The 19988-nt window shown below is 45.5% G+C and overlaps 2 protein-coding genes across 2 annotated transcripts; one reads left to right on the forward strand and one right to left on the reverse strand.

Annotated features, from left to right (window-relative positions):
• Positions 1–150: 150 nt before the first annotated feature.
• LOC130370400 (la-related protein 7-like) lies at positions 151–6141 on the reverse strand. The gene is made up of 9 exons (XM_056576158.1): positions 5499–6141; positions 4494–5375; positions 3851–3980; positions 3586–3686; positions 3402–3421; positions 2559–2690; positions 2143–2302; positions 1929–2020; positions 151–1015 (listed from the first exon to the last, which is right to left on the reverse strand). Exons 1-9 carry the CDS (start codon positions 5563–5565, stop codon positions 938–940), a joined length of 1662 nt encoding a protein of 553 aa, XP_056432133.1. The 5' UTR covers positions 5566–6141; the 3' UTR covers positions 151–937.
• A 3695-nt stretch (positions 6142–9836) lies between these two features.
• On the forward strand, positions 9837–19504 carry LOC130369726 (major histocompatibility complex class I-related gene protein-like). Its single transcript, XM_056575231.1, has 8 exons — positions 9837–9975; positions 12524–12793; positions 14348–14626; positions 14828–15127; positions 16187–16285; positions 16537–16563; positions 17092–17159; positions 17398–19504. Exons 1-8 carry the CDS (start codon positions 9921–9923, stop codon positions 17407–17409), a joined length of 1110 nt encoding a protein of 369 aa, XP_056431206.1. The 5' UTR covers positions 9837–9920; the 3' UTR covers positions 17410–19504.
• The last annotated feature ends 484 nt before the right edge of the window (positions 19505–19988 follow it).

The following is a 19988-nucleotide window of genomic DNA, read 5'->3' on the forward strand; positions in this document are numbered from 1 at the left end:
AATTAGCCTAATTAGAGAGTTCAATACCAGATAGAGGAAACAGCCTAGTGATGCCACTGTTCATCACTATCCAACGAATGTGTTCCCTCCACGGTGAATGCTGATACCAGTTCACCAGGAAGGGATTCACCCGTCGACTTCTACGTGCACTCAAACTTCTCCGGTGGACATATGAGAAAAATAAAACTCAGAAAGTCATGCGTTCTTGGATCACTCGCGTCCATTTAATGACGTACAAAGACAAGTTATAGGCGTAAGTGTGCATCTTACGTCGGATGAAACTAGTGTTTGAATTTGGGTGCAATAATGTTACTCGACTTCAGGCTCAGGGAACGTCTCTCTACTGATGCAATAAATAATAGATCAGCTTAGCAGTTCACTGCTGCTGTTGACCTTTGACCCCGTGTTAACACCTCTTCACGCAACGTGGTGGAAAGGTCACCGTTTGAGAAAATAAAATGACGTTTCAACTGCATTGTGTTGTGGTAGGAAGAGTTTGTGTTAAAGAACACAATGCTGAACATTGTGATGCGTTATTTAAATTATTAACACCAAACTATTCAAATATAGTATTTAAGCTGCCATTAAGAATTATTCTTAAAATGCAGTCACAATTTGCACTAACTGTTCAAATAAGTTTAAAGAACGTATTTAAAAACACTTAATAAACCAGACACTGCCAAAATAATACATCTGATGTTTGATGTTTATTGCTATAAAAAAAAAAATCACTTTTCAACAACCATGAATTTGGTGCTCTCTCAACAAAGGCAGCCTTGTACCTTATATATACACAACATGTACGACCCTGAAAACATGAGTCACAAAAAGCTCACATTAATATATCAAATTGTGTTTTTAAATTAGCTTTGGCTTTCCGCCGATTACCAAAATAAAACTTGTTAAAAACAAAGTGGATGAAATACGACACACTGCGTCAGACATCCTGGAAGTGGATGTGCTTGTTAGCCTCCTTGGCTCGGGCCATGATGATCTTCTCCGCCTTCGAGATGAGCTGTGTGAGAGAATATCAGGAAGTGACACGTTAGACACCGGTGTGGAAAAAAGGCAAACATTTGTCTATGAAACGATGTTACAAGAACATGCCTAACATGTCAAGTATTTAAAAGCACAGGTATTAATATAAGATACCGTGAACAGGTAAAGGGGTGACATTCACCCACCAGGTGTGAGTGAGATTAGCCATTACAAGCCGTTTGAAAAATCGTCCCTTTTCCTGTGTTTTAGGCCCCGTCCAACCGGAAACGATTTTTTTGTGAAAACGCATACGTCTTTTGTGTTTGGGCCGACACTCCAGACGGAGTTCCGTCTAATTTGTTGTGCTTGATTTGGTTTGTAGCATTTTTGTAGCTTTAAATACAGACCCTTTAATTACTAACTGTACATAAAAAAGTATTTTCTGCTCAGTCGAAAAGGTTTAGGTCCAGGTCTCTCATTGGTGGAGAACCAGAGCCACATAGTGGCCTTGAATATGTACTACTGCGTTTCTACAGCTAGATGCGTTTCGCAATGAGTCCGTCTTTACGGAGCTATTCCTGAAACGCATCAAAAGAAAACGGAGGGAAAAGGTAGTTTTGGCCAGTGGGGGCGGGGCCTTAGTGACATCACGAGGGGGCGTGTCCACCTCGATGTATGCTGGATAACGGCTTGTAATGGCTGATCACACTCCTACACGGTGGCATAACATCACCCCTTTAAGGAGATAATGTAAAAGGTTTCAGGTACCAAGATGCCAGCCCTGATTCGTTTCATTGAACAGATCACATGACTGAAATCTTCTCGCACAAAGACAATCCCATTGCCCAACGTATAATTAACCCCGCACACACATAACGAAGAATAGGTATCACCTGCATGCATTTCCAACCAGACATAGATTTTTTCTCTCCAGAATTGTAAGAACCCACCTTCTCTGTGCCTCGTTTCTTTTCCCTCGGACGGTTCAACTTCACTTGGCGGTCCACCAAAATCTTCTGCCAATGCCTTTGCTCATGATCACCTAAAGAAATAATAAAAAAGAGCCAGTCATCAATGACAACACTCCACCAAAACAAACATGCGAGCGATGAGACTTTGAAGGAACCGATAAGATCTTTGTATCTCTGAGGAACCGGTTCTCACCGGAGAGCAGATCCAGCGTCCAGCCGTGTTCCTTGGCGACGGCCGAGCGGTCGTTGACGACGGCCTGGGCGTCCTCGGGGGTCTTGAAGCGGACGTGACCTTCACTGTCTCCCTCCAGTATGTCCACGTAGGCCACCGTAGATATTTTAGAGAGGGCGTCCTGTGGAAATAAGAAAATACAGACACTGGTATGGAATCACCGTGCAGTTAATGCAGTTCATTAAAAATATATATATCATAAATGAAAATGATAAGTCATTACATTGAACATTGTTCCTCATTGTACGCCCCGTTGAAAGCCTTACAGACTGGTTATAATATTACATATTTGGAGGCTATGGAGACTTTGGAGACTTCCTTGCTAATAGACAGTCAAAAGTGTCAAGTGTAAGCTCAGTAAAATAAATAAACTGTACCTTGATGATCTTTCTGCCTGGTAGCGGTTTGGCATCGGTAATCTTCAGGATGACTCCACTGGTGAACTGGGGTCCAGTGATCTCCTTCTCAATCTTCTCTATCTTCTCAATCTTCTCCAATGGAATCACTTTCTTCTCTGATGGACCCACCTTCTTCTCTGATGGACCCACCTTCTTCTCTGATGGACCCACCTTCTTCTCTGATGGACCCACCTTCTTCTCCAATGGACCCACCTTCTTCTCTAATGGACCCACCTTCTTCTCCAATGGACCCACCTTCTTCTCTGATGGACCCACCTTCTTCTCCAATGGACCCACCTTCTTCTCTAATGGACCCACCTTCTTCTCTAATGGACCCACCTTCTTCTCTAATGGACCCACTTTCTTCTCTAATGGACCCACCTTCTTCTCTAATGGACCCACCTTCTTCTCTAATGGACCCACCTTCTTCTCTAATGGACCCACCTTCTTCTCTAATGGACCCACTTTCTTCTCTGATGGACCCACCTTCTTCTCTAATGGACCCACCTTCTTCTCTAATGGACCCACCTTCTTCTCTAATGGACCCACTTTCTTCTCTAATGGACCCACCTTCTTCTCTAATGGACCCACCTTCTTCTCTAATGGACCCACCTTCTTCTCTAATGGACCCACCTTCTTCTCTAATGGACCCACCTTCTTCTCTAATGGACCCACCTTCTTCTCTAATGGACCCACCTTCTTCTCTAATGGACCCACCTTCTTCTCTAATGGACCCACCTTCTTCTCTAATGGACCCACTTTCTTCTCTGATGGACCCACCTTCTTCTCTGATGGACCCACCTTCTTCTCTAATGGACCCACCTTCTTCTCTAATGGACCCACTTTCTTCTCTGATGGACCCACCTTCTTCTCCGCTGAAGCCACTTTTTTTCCAGCTAGATGAGGAAATGCATTTATTTATTTTCAGTCGTTATCCAACAATCAGTCAAGACCCCTACTTTGAGATGCTTTAGATGGAGGCAGTCTCTTTTGGGGGGAAACTCACGTTGCTCCTGGTGGTCGATCTTAGTGATGCACTTCTTCAGCGAGGCCATGCTCCGCTTCTGCAAGGCCAGGTACTCCTGCTTCAGACCCAGCCAGTCCTTCCTTCACGCGGCGAACCACGAAACAAACAGACAAACAACAACAAACCGATGACAAGGGGTTGAGGCGACACACGGCCCCCACTGAATTCATCCGAACATCGCTCGTTCACCACGAGAACCTTCCCGCCGCTACGTCCTAAAGAGATCTCTACCCGGAGCGCTTACTTGGAGAGGACGCGAAACGGGATGACCTCGTCGCCCATCTTCTCTTTCTTCTTCTTCCGCTTCCTCTTGGCTTTCAGCGGCGAGCCGTCGGCCCTTCCCCCCCCCCCTCCGCCTTGACCTCCGCCCCGCCCTCAGCGGGCTCCGCTGTGAGAGGACACACACAAGACGTTTGCTCCAATAACACTGTGATGTTGATGCACGATGCATCCACCGGACATGCGTCAGATCAGCCACACAGAGCAGGTCTTGGATTGTTGGTGTCACTTTAGCACAAAGCCGTTTAAACATGACCTGGAATGCACGCCTCTCACAATCGGCATGAAACTTTGAATAAAAAGACGTGTTTCAAGGCTTGATATCAGTGATCTCTTCTCAACAGGGGCGGTGCGGGGAAAAGACACATTATGTCGGCTCATCACAAGATTAACGACACACACACACACACACACACACACACACACACACACACACACACACACACACACACACACACACACACACACACACACACACACACACACACACACACACACACCTGTTAATTGCACTATCCTCTTTACTGCTGCAACACTGCATATTTCCCCACTTCGGGACTACTAAAGGATTATCTTAAAGTATCATATCCCTCTCACAGCCCGCCCACCTTTCACGTCCATCTGGCTGACCCCCGCCCGCTCCTCCTCCTCCTGCTCCTCCTCCTCCTGCTCCTCGCCGGTCCTCCTCAGCTTGGCCGGCTTCTCTTCCTCAACCTCCGCTTCCTGCTCCCCTGCTCCCGCCTGGGACCGCCGCCTCTTCTTGTCGGACTGTTCCGGAGCGCTCTCCTTCCGGGCGGGGTCTTCCGGAGCGCTCTCCATCCGGGCGGGGTCTTCCGGAGCGCTCTCCTTCCGGGCGCGGTCTTCCGGAGCGCTCTCCTTCCGGGCGGGGTCTTCCGGAGCGCTCTCCTTCCGGGCGCGGTCTTCCGGAGCGCTCTCCTTCCGGGCGGGGTCTTCCGGAGCGCTCTCCTTCCGGGCGGGGTCTTCCGGAGCGCTCTCCTTCCGGGCGGGGTCTTCCGGAGCGCTCTCCTTCCGGGCGGGGTCTTCCGGAGCGCTCTCCTTCCGGGCGGGGTCTTCCGGAGCGCTCTCCTTCCGGGCGCGGTCTTCCGGAGCGCTGTCCTTCCGGGCGCGGTCTTCCGGAGCGCTCTCCATCCGGGCGCGGTCTTCCGGCGCGCTCTCCTTCCGGGCGCGGTCTTCCGGAGCGCTCTCCTTCCGGGCGGGGTCTTCCGGAGCGCTCTCCTTCCGGGCGGGGTCTTCCGGCGCGCTCTCCTTCCGGGCGGGGTCTTCCGGAGCGCTCTCCTTCCGGGCGCGGTCTTCCGGCGCCTCGCCTTCCGACCGCTTCCTCTTCCCCTTGGGGGGCTGCGGCTCCATCTCCTCCTCCTTCAGCTTCTCCTTCAGCTCCCCGGGTTCCTCCACCCGTGCGGCCGCCACCTCCTTCTCCTTCTCCTTCTTTTTCTTCTTCTTCTTCTGCTTCTTCTTCTCCTCTTCCTCCCCTGCAAGAGACGCCCACAAAGCAGAAAGGGAGAAGGGGTGAGTTGGATCGCAGCGGGTCGGTTTGCGAGTCATTGGGGGCCGTGGAGGTCCGGGTGGGGGGGGGGGGGGGGGGGGGGGGGTACCGGGGAGGGGCCGCGGGTCGTCCGCCTGGATGACAACAACCTTTTTGTTTCTGATCTTGGGGAACATGCCCGTCTTTCTGGGGGCGTCCTCGGGGGGGTTGTTCAGGAGCTGCGTCAGATGGAAAAACACACCACGTGATCGGGACTCGGGAGACAAGGCCCAGTGAGGTCACAGTCCTACAATTCTTCATTTAGCCAGCGATCTTAGAGGTTCTTTCTCTGCATTGCGTGTTGGTTTTAATTTATTCTACGCTTTATTAGACCACATATTCAAGCTAATATCAGAACCTCATTGGACCTGAATAGCTTATTGTACACAAAGAGTGCTCAACACAACACCAGATACCTGGGTGGCAGTAGGTCAGGAGGTAGAGCGGGTCTGCTGGTAACTTGAAGGCCGCTGGTTCGATCCCCGGCTCCTCCTAGCCAAGTGTCGAGGTGTCCCTGAGCGAGGCGCCTCGCCCTGACTGCTCCCGACGAGCTGGCTGATTTCCTTCTGTGCGGCCGCTCCCAGCTTCTTGTTGAAAACATCTAAACCTTTCAGAAACTCGCTGGGGTCACAAAGTTAAACTAACGAATCATAATATATGAGATGGGCGGACTGGTCTGCCCTGTAAAGTTTGAAACTGGTGTACAGTTCAAAACAAGATTGAAGACTTTTATGTTTGCTTTAGCTTTCTGCTAAATCTTAAATACTTTAGCTTTATTTTACTAAAATGCCTTTTTAACTCACTTTCAATTTTACTTACTAAAAAGCCTTTTTAACTTTCTATTTTACTCATTTCTTTGCATATGTTTTCTTTTCTTTTTTAATGTATAACAATGTTTATATGTGAAGCACTTTGAGTCTGCCTTGTGTATGAAAAGTGCTATATAAATAAAGTTGCCTTGCCTTGCCTTGCCTTGCCTTGCCTTGCCTTGCCTTGCCTTGCCTTGCCTTGCCTTGCCTTGCCTTGCCTTGCCTTGCCTTGCCTTGCCTTGCCTTGCCTTGCCTTGCCTTGCCTTGCCTTGCCTTGCCTTGCCTTGCCTTGCCTTGCCTTGCCTTGCCTTGCCTTGCCTTGCCTTGCCTTGCCTTGCCTTGCCTTGCCTTGCCTTGCCTTGCCTTGCCTTGCCTTGCCTTGCCTTGCCTTGCCTTGCCTTGCCTTGCCTTGCCTTGCCTTGCCTTGCCTTGCCTTGCAGTGAAACTTGAAACTTGTTCCAGCGATGTCCGGCGTATACCCGGATATCATCATGATCTGTCAATTATAGATAATATAAAGGCCTGTGTGTGAATCACAAGCTGAGCAGGAAGTTCTCTACGAATAGTCAAATATCCTAACCTTTATGCCTCCTTTACTTAACCTTTGTGGAAAACGTCATCGGGTCAAGGGGAGATGAAAAGGTGCTTGCTTTCGAACAGAGGAAAGAACAGCACTGTTTAAAATGAATTCGACTCCACTTTTCCTAAACGACGTCATTGCGCGACGACGAGCAGAGCTGACCTCTAGCGTCTCTAGCGTGGAACTAAAGTTTACCGAAGTTGGACTACAACAAGCGCTCTGTCGATCCATGCATTCTGATCGTATTGATTTCCATCAGGTTGTCACCAACAGTGAGAATGACTTAGGTCTGGGCACACACACACACACAAACTCCACATCTACGTTGTTTCCTGGTAAAAGAGGACCTAAATTGTGTAGGCCTATCTTGTCACATGAGTCTTCAGCAGTAATTGATAAATGTTCAGGCGCAGTAAACCGATATCCCGCCCGCGTCGCCTCGTCTGAACCCACGCGGGGAAGAGAGTCACTTTCTCTTTCAGAAGACCACGTGATTTATTTGATATCACTACTGATGACCTAGAAAATAAACAAACTACATTTATACACTATTGGTCAAGACCTATTAACGAGACGCCTACATGGTTGGGTTCTCCAATGATATGCAAATTTGAAGCGTTCATGAGCGAAAACATCCCACAAAATAATATCTCATAAAGCCGCCCCAGCTTAACATGAGGCACTCTGGCTCAGGTGAGGTAACCCCTCCCACTTTATGGCTTAGTTGAGGTAACCCCTCCCACTTTATGACTCAGAAGAGGTAATCGCTCCCACTTTATGACTCGGAGGAGGTAACCCCTCCCACTTTATGGGTCAGCGGAGATAACCCCTCGCACTGTCGCTCTGCATCCACAGGCTGTGACTGCCTTCTAGTGGAGGAAATGAAAGCAGAGGAAGACCGGGTGGTGTACAGTATTATGAATAAATGTTGCTGTTTTAGATTATGCTTTATAATGCTTATAATGCCACTGTTACTAATAGTTACTGATGTTATTATCCAGCTTTTGCTGTTATGGGTGGATAATTATCTATGTAATCGAAATCTACAGTTGGTTTATAAAATAACCAATGTGAAGTTACGAATACATTAGAGTTACACGTAAAGCAGCTGTTGCTGTTTTAGGTGGATAATGTGATTGCACCAAACAATTAAATAAATTAAGAATTTTAAAACATTCTGTTGAATGAATAGTTGTTTTATTTGCACACTAACAGGTTAACGTTAAAACATACAGACGCAGGCGTATTGCCTCCAAATGTATGTTGGGTAATAAATGTTTTAATCGCATAGCTGCCCACAGAATCGATGCGTCCTCGTCAATCACTTGTCAACAGTGCAGAATTCGGCTAACCACCCTGAGCACTGAGCAGGTTATTAACGAGACACAATATTCAAATTGTTGACATTCTATGGAAAAAATAACATTCTAATCGCTAAATTAACAAAAAGTCAATTTGAATATGAAATAATATGTGTGGATAACAGAGCTTGAGAATTGAGGCTTGACTTGACCTGTGAGACTGGACTCTGACTCCCTGCTGTGAGACTGGACTCTGACTCCCTGCTGTGAGACTGGACTCTGACTCCCTGCTGTGAGACTGGACTCTGACTCCCTGCTGTGAGACTGGACTCTGACTCCCTGCTGTGAGACTGGACTCTGACTCCCTGCTGTGAGACTGGACTCTGACTCCCTGCTGTGAGACTGGACTCTGACTCCCTGCTGTGAGACTGGACTCTGACTCCATGCTGTGAGACTGGACTCTGACTCCCTGCTGTGAGACTGGACTCTGACTCCCTGCTGTGAGACTGGACTCTGACTCCCTGCTGTGAGACTGGACTCTGACTCCCTGCTGTGAGACTGGACTCTGACTCCATGCTGTGAGACTGGACTCTGACTCCCTGCTGTGAGACTGGACTCTGACTCCCTGCTGTGAGACTGGACTCTGACTCCCTGCTGTGAGACTGTTCTGGACTTGGCCAACTTGAGACTTGAATGCTGGGAGACTCGGGTCTCTCTCTCTGGACAAGAAAGAAAAGATGTGGTCAGATTCCACAAAGGCTGTTTTAAACGATCAGTGTATCATATCATCACTGCATGCATCGTTAGTCTGTTGCATCGTTATTCCAATAAAACAATGCTTCCAAATCCATCCCTTCTTTGAACTGGTCTGCTGCCAGCCCTGATAAGGGGAATGACTCCATGCAGGCTAAGATAGGCCTAGTGTTGATGATGAATCGAACATCGGAATAATAGAAAATATGACAAGAGAGCGAAGTACGACAGACAAGAAGTGACACAACAACAAGCAAATATATCATTGACTGAAAAGTGTCCGGGAAGTGTGTGTGTGTGTGTGTGTGTGTGTGTGTGTGTGTGTGTGTGTGTAGTCCACCGCCCTGACCAGCGTTATTGTGACAAGAGTTCATGTTTCTTATGATCTTCCTCCACCAGCGTCCTGATATCAGATGTCTTATGCTGACGGACAAAATACACACACACATACATGCACACACTTACACACGCAGCTATATATAACACACACGGACACGCACATACACAACACACACACACGAACACACACACACACACACACATCAATCTACGCACATACACTCGACACATTTAGCTGAACTGTAAATATATAAACATTACATTGATGAAGATTAGATATATTATGAGGAACATAATGTATATCTAAACCTTATATCTTTCTGGCCATTATTTATAAGTGAAGATAATGTATAGCTGAACATGATATTGCAAGAACAATTATTTCAGGGTTACATGAAACTTGATGTGTGTGTGTGTGTGTGTGTGTGTGTGTGTGTGTGTGTGTGTGTGTGTGTGTGTGTGTGTGTGTGTGTGTGTGTGTGTGTGTGTGTGTGTGTGTGTGTGTGTGTGTGTGTTTAAGTTAGTTTCACTTTAGGTTCTCCTGGTAACTAATGACGTCAAAGCCATATTGAATTCCTACTGGTCCAGACCGGCCTCTCCCTCTCGCACCGTCTCTTGTTTGCAGGTTTCCTGGTCAGTCCGTCTGATGCTGGAGTCGGAGTCGCGTCTCTGGGATAATCTCATCGATCTGTTCTTCTGATTGCATCGATATGAAGGCGCTAATAGGGCTGCTGCTGTTGGTCTTTGGTCACGATGTGTCCTCGGGTAAGATCGATTACAGTTTTTAACTTTCAAAATGATCTTTCCAAATGTTTCGTTTCTGGTTCCGGAAGAGACGACGCTTAGATTCCCTAATTTCGTTGAAAAGCATTTGATTATCCTCTCTGATGAGTTTAATCCACAGCATTATTTATATTTTACTGTGTATATTTAAACTAGGTTCTACTGTGAAAACGAAACCAGCGCACTGGTTTGATGACGTCGTTCCTAAATGTACAATGACGAGCTGGCTGTCGCCTTAATGGTTGACTCCGCCGTGGGTGTGTGAATGTGTGCGTGAATGGTGAATGTGAGGCAACATTGTAAAGCGCTTTGGGTGGCCGATGGTCAGAAAACCGCTATATAAATGCAGTCCATTTACATTTACATTTACAATCTATTATCGGATCCAAAAACTTCAGTTAGGAGGGAATCCAATGTGTACTTTAAGTCTATTGTTAATCCTAAATATTATATTAACACTCATAACAATCTTATTAACTCGTCAACGTTCTTGGAGAATCATCACGCGCACGTGCGCACACACACACACACACACACACACACACACACACACACACACACACACACACACACACACACACACACACACACACACACACACACACACACACACACGTTGCTATCAATACATAATGAAATATAATAATTATTTTGCTATGCCTAGTAATTATTATCATTCCAATGAATCGATAGCAATCTGAACAGTGGCGGACCTAGGGGGGGGGCAGGAGGGGCGACCGCCCCCCCTCGTGGCTCAATGGTTGAAAAAGCGCGCTAAAGTGCCCTTCAAGAGTGTCGAAAACGAGAGGAAATGCCTTATTGGCTGCCCTTTTCACGTGCAAAACATGATTAGGTGCCCTCTAGGGTAGTCCTTCATACAATAAATTATGATGATGTGCCCTCTAGAACAAGAAAATTCAATGACGTGTCTTAATGAGTGCCCTTATAGTCCCCTTCTGCCCGTCTGGTGCCCTTTTAGTGCCCCCTTTAGTACCCTGATAGTGCCCTTCTGCCCGTCTGGTGCCCTGATAGTCCCCTTCTGCCCGTCTGGTCCTTCAAGTGCCCTTCTGCCCATCTGGTGCCCTTTTAGTACCCTGATAGTGCCCTTCTGCCCGTCTGGTCCTTCTAGTGCTCTTCCAGTTCCCTTCTAGTGCCCTTCTAGTGCTCTTCTGCCCGTCTGGTGCCCTTCTAGTGCCCTTCTGCCCATCTGGTGCCCCCATGGTTGAAAAAGTGTGCTAAAGTGCCCTCTATGGTGGTGAAAAGTAGAGAAAGTGCCTTATTGGCTGCCCTTTACACGTGAACAAAAATTAATGAGTGCCCTATAGGTTGTCCCTGATGTTGATGATGTGCCCTCTGGAGCAAGAATATGGCAAACCGAAAAAAACATGTTGTGGTTAGCTATTGAGGTGCAGACGTTCCTCTCTTTGGTAGCTGACGAACGGGGAATGCGAGGCGTTGCTTTCATGTGGCGTCGCCATGACAAACAGCTACATCGAGTGGTACTTAAATCTCCACTGGATAACGAAGCAAAAAGCGGATTAAGAGTATGTCAGTACCCATAGTGGAAAAGCTAGAAAAAGTTAGAAAAACTTAATATTTTCAGTTTGCATAATCCGTTTAAAATGTATATACATTTTTTGAGCGTTCAAGATCATTCAAGTGTAGGTTATTTCATGCAAGAGAGACGATAATGGTCAGCTATCACCTCAACATGAAGGAAAACTTCCTTAAATGTTTCCGTAGCTAGCTGTCAGCGGTCAAAGACTGTATGGTAGCGGCAAATTGAGTTTTCTCCAGTCTAATTTTTACTTAAATGTTAGTAAAGATGAAAGCAGTAAGGCATCCTCCTTTCTTTGGCTAAAATGTGAAAGTGCACAATGATGTGAACAACTCATTTTGGTGTTTATAAAGTCGCTAGAATAAGGGGAAACAGTGTCTTTGAAGCTATTTTTTTGCTGGGGGAGGACCCCCAGACCCCCCGTTTCAATTATGAGCCCAACTATGTAATCATCGCCCCCAATGGGACCTTCAAGTCAGCGCTTGCTAAGGTTAGGGGTAGGACCATCCACGCAGCGCTGCCTTTAAGGCTCCGTTGGGGGAACAAAACACCATCAAGTTAGAAAAGCCTCTGTGTCAGCTGGTGGGGCCCCATGTTGTCCAGAATGTGCCCTTTTTATTTTTTCGCCCTTCAAACAGTCTGAGTCCGCCAGTGAATCTGAAGATAGTTAAAATGCTGTAATCGAATACAGAAATTCACCAATATACTTAGAATTATAAAAACATTGGAATAGTTATTTAAATAATCGTTTAATATTATATAATGGATAGAACCTGTTTGTCTCTCTTACTGTCTGTCTGCCGTGATGTACTGTATTAACCTGTTTATCTGTCTACCATGATGTAGGCCAACTGTATTAACCTGTCTGTCCGTCTACAGTGATGTGCTGTATTAACCTGTCTGTCTGTCTCTCTGTCTGTCTGTCTGTCTCCGTGATGTACTGTATTAACCTGTCTGTCCGTCTGTCTACAGTGATTCACTCTCTGCAGACTTTCGAAACGGCGTCGTCTGGACTCTCAACCTTCCCAGAGTTTGTGAGTGTTCAGATGGTGGATGAGGTTCAGATTGATTACTATGACAGCAACACCCGGAGAATCATAACCAAACAGGACTGGGTGGACCAGGCCAACGAAGACAAAGTCCCAGGCTACCTGGAGAGTGAAACTGAAAGGAGAAAGGGTAACCAGCAGGTCGCCAAAGGCAACATGGGGACTCTGAAGAAGCGCTTTAACCAGACAGGAGGTACGTTCATATCTAATGTCTGACCTCTCACATGGAGATAGCCATCATTTAACCCCAGAATAAAATTTAACCATACTCCTAAACACACACACACACACACACACACACACACACACACACACACACACACACACACACACACACACACACACACACACACACACACACACACACACACACACACACACACACACACACACACACACACACACACACACACACACACACACGGGGGCGGCCCTGCACATAATGTCACACCTTGCACCAACTGTTCAAATAAATTCAAAGAATGCAATTAAATACACTTTTTAATGAACCAGTCACTGCTAAATGATACAACTTATGTTTGTCCTTTATTGCTATAAAAAATATCGACTTTTCAACAACCCTGAAAAAAAAATTATTATAAAAGATTGTATTCAAAAGGACAAAATGGCAACTCCAAAATACAGAAACAATTAAAGTCACAGAAAATGTTACGTGACATTTAGTTAAAGTAGTTAACGTCTACTAATATTATAAAATCTCCCCGCAGTGAATAATCAAGTCACATCTTCTTTAATCAAGGAAACTATTTGCGGGTCTACCGGCTGCATTACCGGCATGTAACCAGCAGGTGGTGATGCTGTGCTGCCGTGTTTCTAAGCAGAATATTTGTTCCACTCCGTTGGTTTTTCATTCCCCAAGACGAACACACACACACATGTCCAGAAGTATGTGTATCACTATACATACGCACAGAAGCACGCACACACAAGCTTCTCATCCGTGTTCGAATGTATTGAATGACCAGGGCACAGTAGCCTTTCTTCGGTCTTCCTGATTCAGACAAGTCCCTGCCCTCAGCTCCTCTGAACAGCGATGCTCCTTTCAGTGCAGCAGTTTCCTGGTGCCGTACGTTTTCATCCAGATCAGTAACGCGTCTTCCTACAGTTCAGCAGACATGTCTTTAACCCTGGAGGTGATTGGTACTGTCTGGTGATCCGTTAAAGATAACCTCTGAACTGCTGAGGGAAGCCTCCTCTATATATCCACGGGGTAGGAGCTGTAGGGTGGTGTAGGGGCTGTAGGGTGGAGTAGGGGGTGTAGGGGCAGTAGGGTGGAGTAGGGGGTGTGGGGGCTGTAGGGTGGAGTAGGGGGTTAGGGTGGAGTAGGGGGTGTAGTGCAGTGGAGGTTGGTGTAGTTTGAGACTCCTTAATTAGTCCAGTATCATTTTAAACTAATTATTATTCTGTTAACCATTCTACATTATCCAGGTGTGTGGTGACTCCATCACATAAAGACGTGTGTTCTGAAGAGGCTCCTGTTTGTAGTCTTTGTGGTCTCATGTCCTTTAGAGTTTCTGCAGAGCTTCACCCCAACAGTTAATGGATCGATCTCTCTCTCTCTCTCTCTCTCTCTCTCTCTCTCTCTCTCTCTCTCTCTCTCTCTCTCTCTCTCTCTCTCTCTCTCTCTCTCTCTCTCTCTCTCTCTCTCTCTCTCTCTCTCTCTCTCTCTCTCTCTCTCTCTCTCTCTCTCTCTCTCTCTCTCTCTCTCTCTCTCTCTCTCTCTCAGGTGCCCACATTATTCAGAAGATGACTGGTTGTGAGTGGGATGATGAGGATGATACTATTGATGGCTATGAGCAGTATGGTTATGATGGAGAGGACTTCCTATCGTTGGACCTGAAGACCCTGACCTGGGTTGCTCCAGTACACCAGGCTTTAACCACCAAACTGAGATTGGATCACAATACAGCTTATAATCAATACTTGAAGAACTACTTCAACAAGGAGTGTGTTGATTGGCTGAAGAAGTTCCTGGCCTACGGGAAGAGCACTCTGCAGAGAACAGGTAGTCACATGACCTGGTGGGCGTTGGCAGACTCATGTCTCTGAGTCCCTGTTCTCTCTTTCTGCCTCCCCCCCCTCTCTCTCCCTCCCCTCTCTCTGACCAAAATATTTAAACAAAGTCCTAATGTCTTGAAATAAACCGTCGTGTTTAACATTATAAAATTCTCTCTCTCTCTCTCTCTCTCTCTCTCGCTCTCTCTAGAGCTTCCGCGGGTGTCTCTGCTCCAGAGGAGCCCCTCCTCCCCAGTGGTGTGCCATGCTACAGGCTTCTACCCTGACAGGGTGGTGGTGTTCTGGAGGAGAGACGGCCAGGAGCTCCATGAGCAGGTGGACCCCGGGGAGGTCCTCCCCAACCACGACGGGACCTTCCAGGTCAGCGTGGACCTCAACCTCACGGCCGTCCCACAGGAGGACTGGGGGAGGTACGAGTGTGTGGTCCAGCTGAAAGGCATCGAGGACATCTCCACCCCCCTGGACCGCGCCCGCATCAGGACCAACGGGGGTAAGACTGGTGTTGGAGGGGATGGAGGGGGGGAACACATGTCTCACCACCTCCACCTGACCTCATCCCAACCACTGCCAGGGGCCTCTACCCAGGCGCGTCGGTAGACCGGGGCATTCGAGGCTATAGCCCCGGGTCTTTTGGGAATAGCCCCGGATCACTGTGCCGTCAAAAATAAAATAAAAAAACATGATAATGATGAAAATAGCCCCGTAGAGTTTACTTCTTTGTGGTTGCATTACCAGCAGACGCAGATGCAACATTGTAGCCAGTGAAAACCGGAAATTTCTGACGTGTCCATCTATGGGCAGATTTAGAATTATTTGTTGCAAAATGTTGCAAATTCAACGTCAGGATTCTTTCTTCTCTGCACAGCGCATATCGTCGATATTGCTGTTTCGTGCTGCTAGCCTTTTATTGAGATCAGAGAGTGTTGAGAAGGACATTTATAAAACATCTTTTACACACACACACACACACACACACACACACACACACACACACACACACACACACACACACACACACACACACACACACACACACACACACACACACACACACACACACACACACACACACACACACACACACACACACACGCACGCACGTTCCGGGGCCGCCGGGCTGATTACTGCGGGATATCAATATTGCGTTTATAAAAGTTTCTTGCAGCGCCGTCCTGCAGCCTCACTCACTCAACACACGCAACACTCACAAACTGTCAACGTAGGCATAAAAGTTAGTAGATTTGAGTATTCCTAGAGTGCCTGGGTCTACCTGGACACTGCTGAAGCTACTGGGTAAACACACAGCACTCCGGAGTAGCTCAGTGCAGCAGAACACGGTGGATTGTGGGTAAATGAGTTCTATGAATAGGGCTAAGCTCAGATCAGTCCCTGAGTGACCCTGAGCTCCAGAACAGGTTCTAGAGGAATAGTTACACTGAGGCTGTGTTAGTTTTGATTGTAGCATCACGTGACCATAGACATGTGGTTCAATGATGGAGGGATCATCTATTATTACACACCTGATTTTATTTTCTTGATTTTCTTTCAGAGGGCAGTCACATCCTTGCTTTCATCCTCACTGGAGTTGCTGTTCTAGCTGTTGTTGTTGCTGCTGTTGTTGGAGTCTTTCTGTACCGGAAGAGGAACGGTGAGTGAATCAAACTCTCCAGGAGGACTGACACCTGATCTCCACCTGCTCCTACTTCCTGTCCCCTTCCTGGACTCTGATTGGTTGTCTTCACACACTGGTGGTCTGGTTGTAGAAACCTCCACCTCTGAATGATGAACCTCCTCCAATGTCGTGTCCATAGAGATGTTGTGGCATTAAGAATATGAAAGTCTAATAACATGAGGATATTCACCACGGTTACAACACTAATCATTTCTCTTGATCCTTAGATTCAGACAAGCGTCACAAACCAGTTGGTGAGTAAAATGTGTTTTTACTGCAGTTCTGCTCTTATGATTAACGCCACTACCAACATAGAGATCTTGGTGACTTGTCTAGCTCACTGGACTATACAGCTCTATAGATCTAGATACATCTAGCTCACTGGTCCATACAGCTCTGTGTATCTAGATACATCTAGCTCACTGGACCATACAGCTCTATAGATCTAGATACATCTAGCTCACTGGACTATACAGCTCTATAGATCTAGATACATCTAGCTCACTGGACTATACAGCTCTATAGATCTAGATACATCTAGCTCACTGGACTACACCGCTCTATAGATCTAGAAACATCTAGCTCACTGGACTATACAGCTCTATAGATCTAGATACATCTAGCTCACTGGACTACACCGCTCTATAGATCTAGATACATCTAGCTCACTGGACTGCAGCTCTATAGATCTAGACACATCTAGCTCACTGGACTATACAGCTCTATAGAGCTAGGTACATCTAGGTCAGTCATTCACCTCCTCCCATTCTGCTACTTCCCAGGTTCTGACACCAGCTCTGAGAACACTGAGGGGCAGAAGCTGGCTCCTGAGGCCCAACCTCTGACCACAGTCAGTATTTCATCAATTTACAATACTTATTCTGAGTAATATATTTACAGTTATATTTATTAGCAGCCTACTTCTTCACAGCAATAGTAATACTAATATATGAACAGTACTTCATGACAGTAATAGATTAACATTCATATTTTAACGGTACTTCATCGCAGTAATATGTTAACAGTACATCATCACAGTGATAGTGTGTTTACTGTTTAATCCTGACTTGTGCTTCCTTGCTGTTTAGGTTCAAAGTTAAATCATGAAGAGGCTTCTCACGTTCAGCTTCCTAAACCAGGATGGAGTGCATCGCTGTTCATTTATAATCCTTACTATCAGGCTTGGGACTTCAGCTAACTGCAGAGTCTGCATTTGCTAAATTACAATATTCATACTTAACTCTATTTTGATAACAATCAATCTGTAAGAAGTGTCAATCAATTACATCTCTATTTGTGATAGATTTGATTAACTCTGCCGCTTCACGTTAAAACCTTTTAATTATGTTATATTGCTTAGTAATATTTAAGTTTCAAATAATGTTCAAAGATTCTGAATCAAGATTTTGGACAGTGAGATTTTGTCAAGTTTCAATACAATAATCGATTAATTTAATGTGTTTCATTAAAATATATTATTTGAGCCTTCTGGTAGCTTGAGAACTGCATTGTTATAGGCTACCACAATCGTGCTAGGCCGCTTTAGCCTTAAATCTCTTTGTTGTATTTTCTGTGTTCTTTGGGGAATTGGATAGTATACTTGGGTTATTCTGTCAATAAAATACATAAAAAATGTTTTAGCCTATATATATATTTAATATACTTATCGTTAGGACAAATATGAACTAATTGATTTTAAAATAATATGAAGTTGAATTAAAAAATACAAAAAATAATTATGCTGAATTATTATCTAAAGTTAGAAAAATATGCGAAGCGATGTGTTACATATACGTTCACAAAAACATTGAATGGTAATTATGATTTTAGGTTATTTAGATAGGTATTTAGCCTTTCATTTATTCAGTATTTGATAATATCCTATGATATTCAATATGAACACAATTAGGCCTATACTAAATGTAGTTAGCTTCAACATCATGAAAACAGAGATATAATCTTTCTGCAGATCAAATAATAGAATTTACAAATCCTTATTCAGTTACCCGCCCAGCTATCGTGTAGGACCAAGATGGCTGCCGAGTGATTTAAGGTGCGTTCACAGTCCTGGTGATAATGCGACGGCTCGCCACTGATGACGCTCACGCCGACACGTGTTCCCGCCAGCAACCGATCACGTGCACTGCGTTGGGAACCTAAAAGATCTTAACAGCAGTTTTTTTTTTGCTAGATACAAAAAAAGTCAGAACTAATCAGAACTTAGTAGGATCAGTTTCAAGTTCGAAGGTCTTTATTTCCTTGTAGCCTACCAGCTACTATCCTTTTGCTTTTCTTTATGAGAAGCACATTGTATTGCCACTGTATGAAAGGCTACACATGCCCTCATCTAGAGATGGTTTACCAGTGCTCGATGCCAACAGACGGTTACGACGTCAATCAAAAGTATTGATATAATTGTTGATGAACAGAAGTAGAATCATAAGAGGGTCTTGAAGTGTCGTTCATGAGAACTTTCCGATGTCTCGAAAATGTTTTCCCCATAATTCCCAGCGATGTTAATGCAACATAAGGCCCAGGACTGATCTGACCGGTTTGGAGACAGTCTGCCTGGGCGACCTGATTGGCTGCCTGGGTCACATGGTATAATGAGTCTTTGGCTGTGGAAAGCCCCGGTAGCTGCAGCCTGGCTTCCCGCCAGAGACCAGGAGCACCACAACACCAACTGTACAAACCCTCAACACACGGCCTCCATCTTGTCTCCTGACGTCAAAAGAAACGCAGAATGGCGGCTTTGCTTTTTCAGCATGTTGCAATTTTTTTTTTTTTTTTTTTAAATGATATATATATTTGTTTTCACTATGGCAGCGCCGTCTGCTCAGGGTGTGGTGACTGCAGGCCCAGCCTCTCTGTGAAGTGGTGGTAGCGTGGCGATGTTAAGAGCTTTGGTTATTTTGGATTTACGCCATAAATGTGTGTGAAATGTGAGTGAAATGAGTGTTTGTCTAGACCTGTAGGTAGGCCTATTGTTTTAATACGTGGGGTAACGAGAAAGATGCAGTATTGTAAACATGTTGATTTTATACAATTGAGATTAGCTCCAGTTTCCATGTATGGCAAATTACACAGCTCAATTTTCTCCTGAATGTGCGTGCGTGTGTGCGTGCAGGCGGGATGCCTTTTTGATGACGTCATACATTTATTCATTGAATAAAGGAACCAAACCAAAAACAAAAACTCCCAACACAAAGTCCTCTTCAGAGCAAGGAAAGACAGTATTCTAAAGGTTTCGCCACCACAAACCTCAGTAAACGAACATATTTAAATTCCAACTATACATACAACAACAACTTTGTTTACAGTAAACTCAAATAAGTAACATGCAATATGATCAATTGAAGATCATAACAAATTAATTAATTTAATTATTCTTTAGTTAATGAAATTAAGCTTATCATTTAATGTGCATGGCATTGTCCATGCGCAGGGAGGGAAGTAGTGAGAAATAAAATGAAAGTGTGGATACTGTTATCAGACTTTTGACTCAATTGAATTGTATAGATGCACTACCAGTCGCACTAATGAGTTATCACATGCAAGCTAACAGAAGGACTCATCTAACCCCACATGAAATGCTTACGGGTCGACCCATGCCTTCACCTACATTTCAGGGCCCCATAAGGGGCTTCCATTAGAGCAATTAGAAACAGAACTAAGAAAC

Source organism: Gadus chalcogrammus, chromosome 17 (assembly GCF_026213295.1).
Source record: "Gadus chalcogrammus isolate NIFS_2021 chromosome 17, NIFS_Gcha_1.0, whole genome shotgun sequence".
NCBI classification, from domain to species: domain Eukaryota; kingdom Metazoa; phylum Chordata; class Actinopteri; order Gadiformes; family Gadidae; genus Gadus; species Gadus chalcogrammus.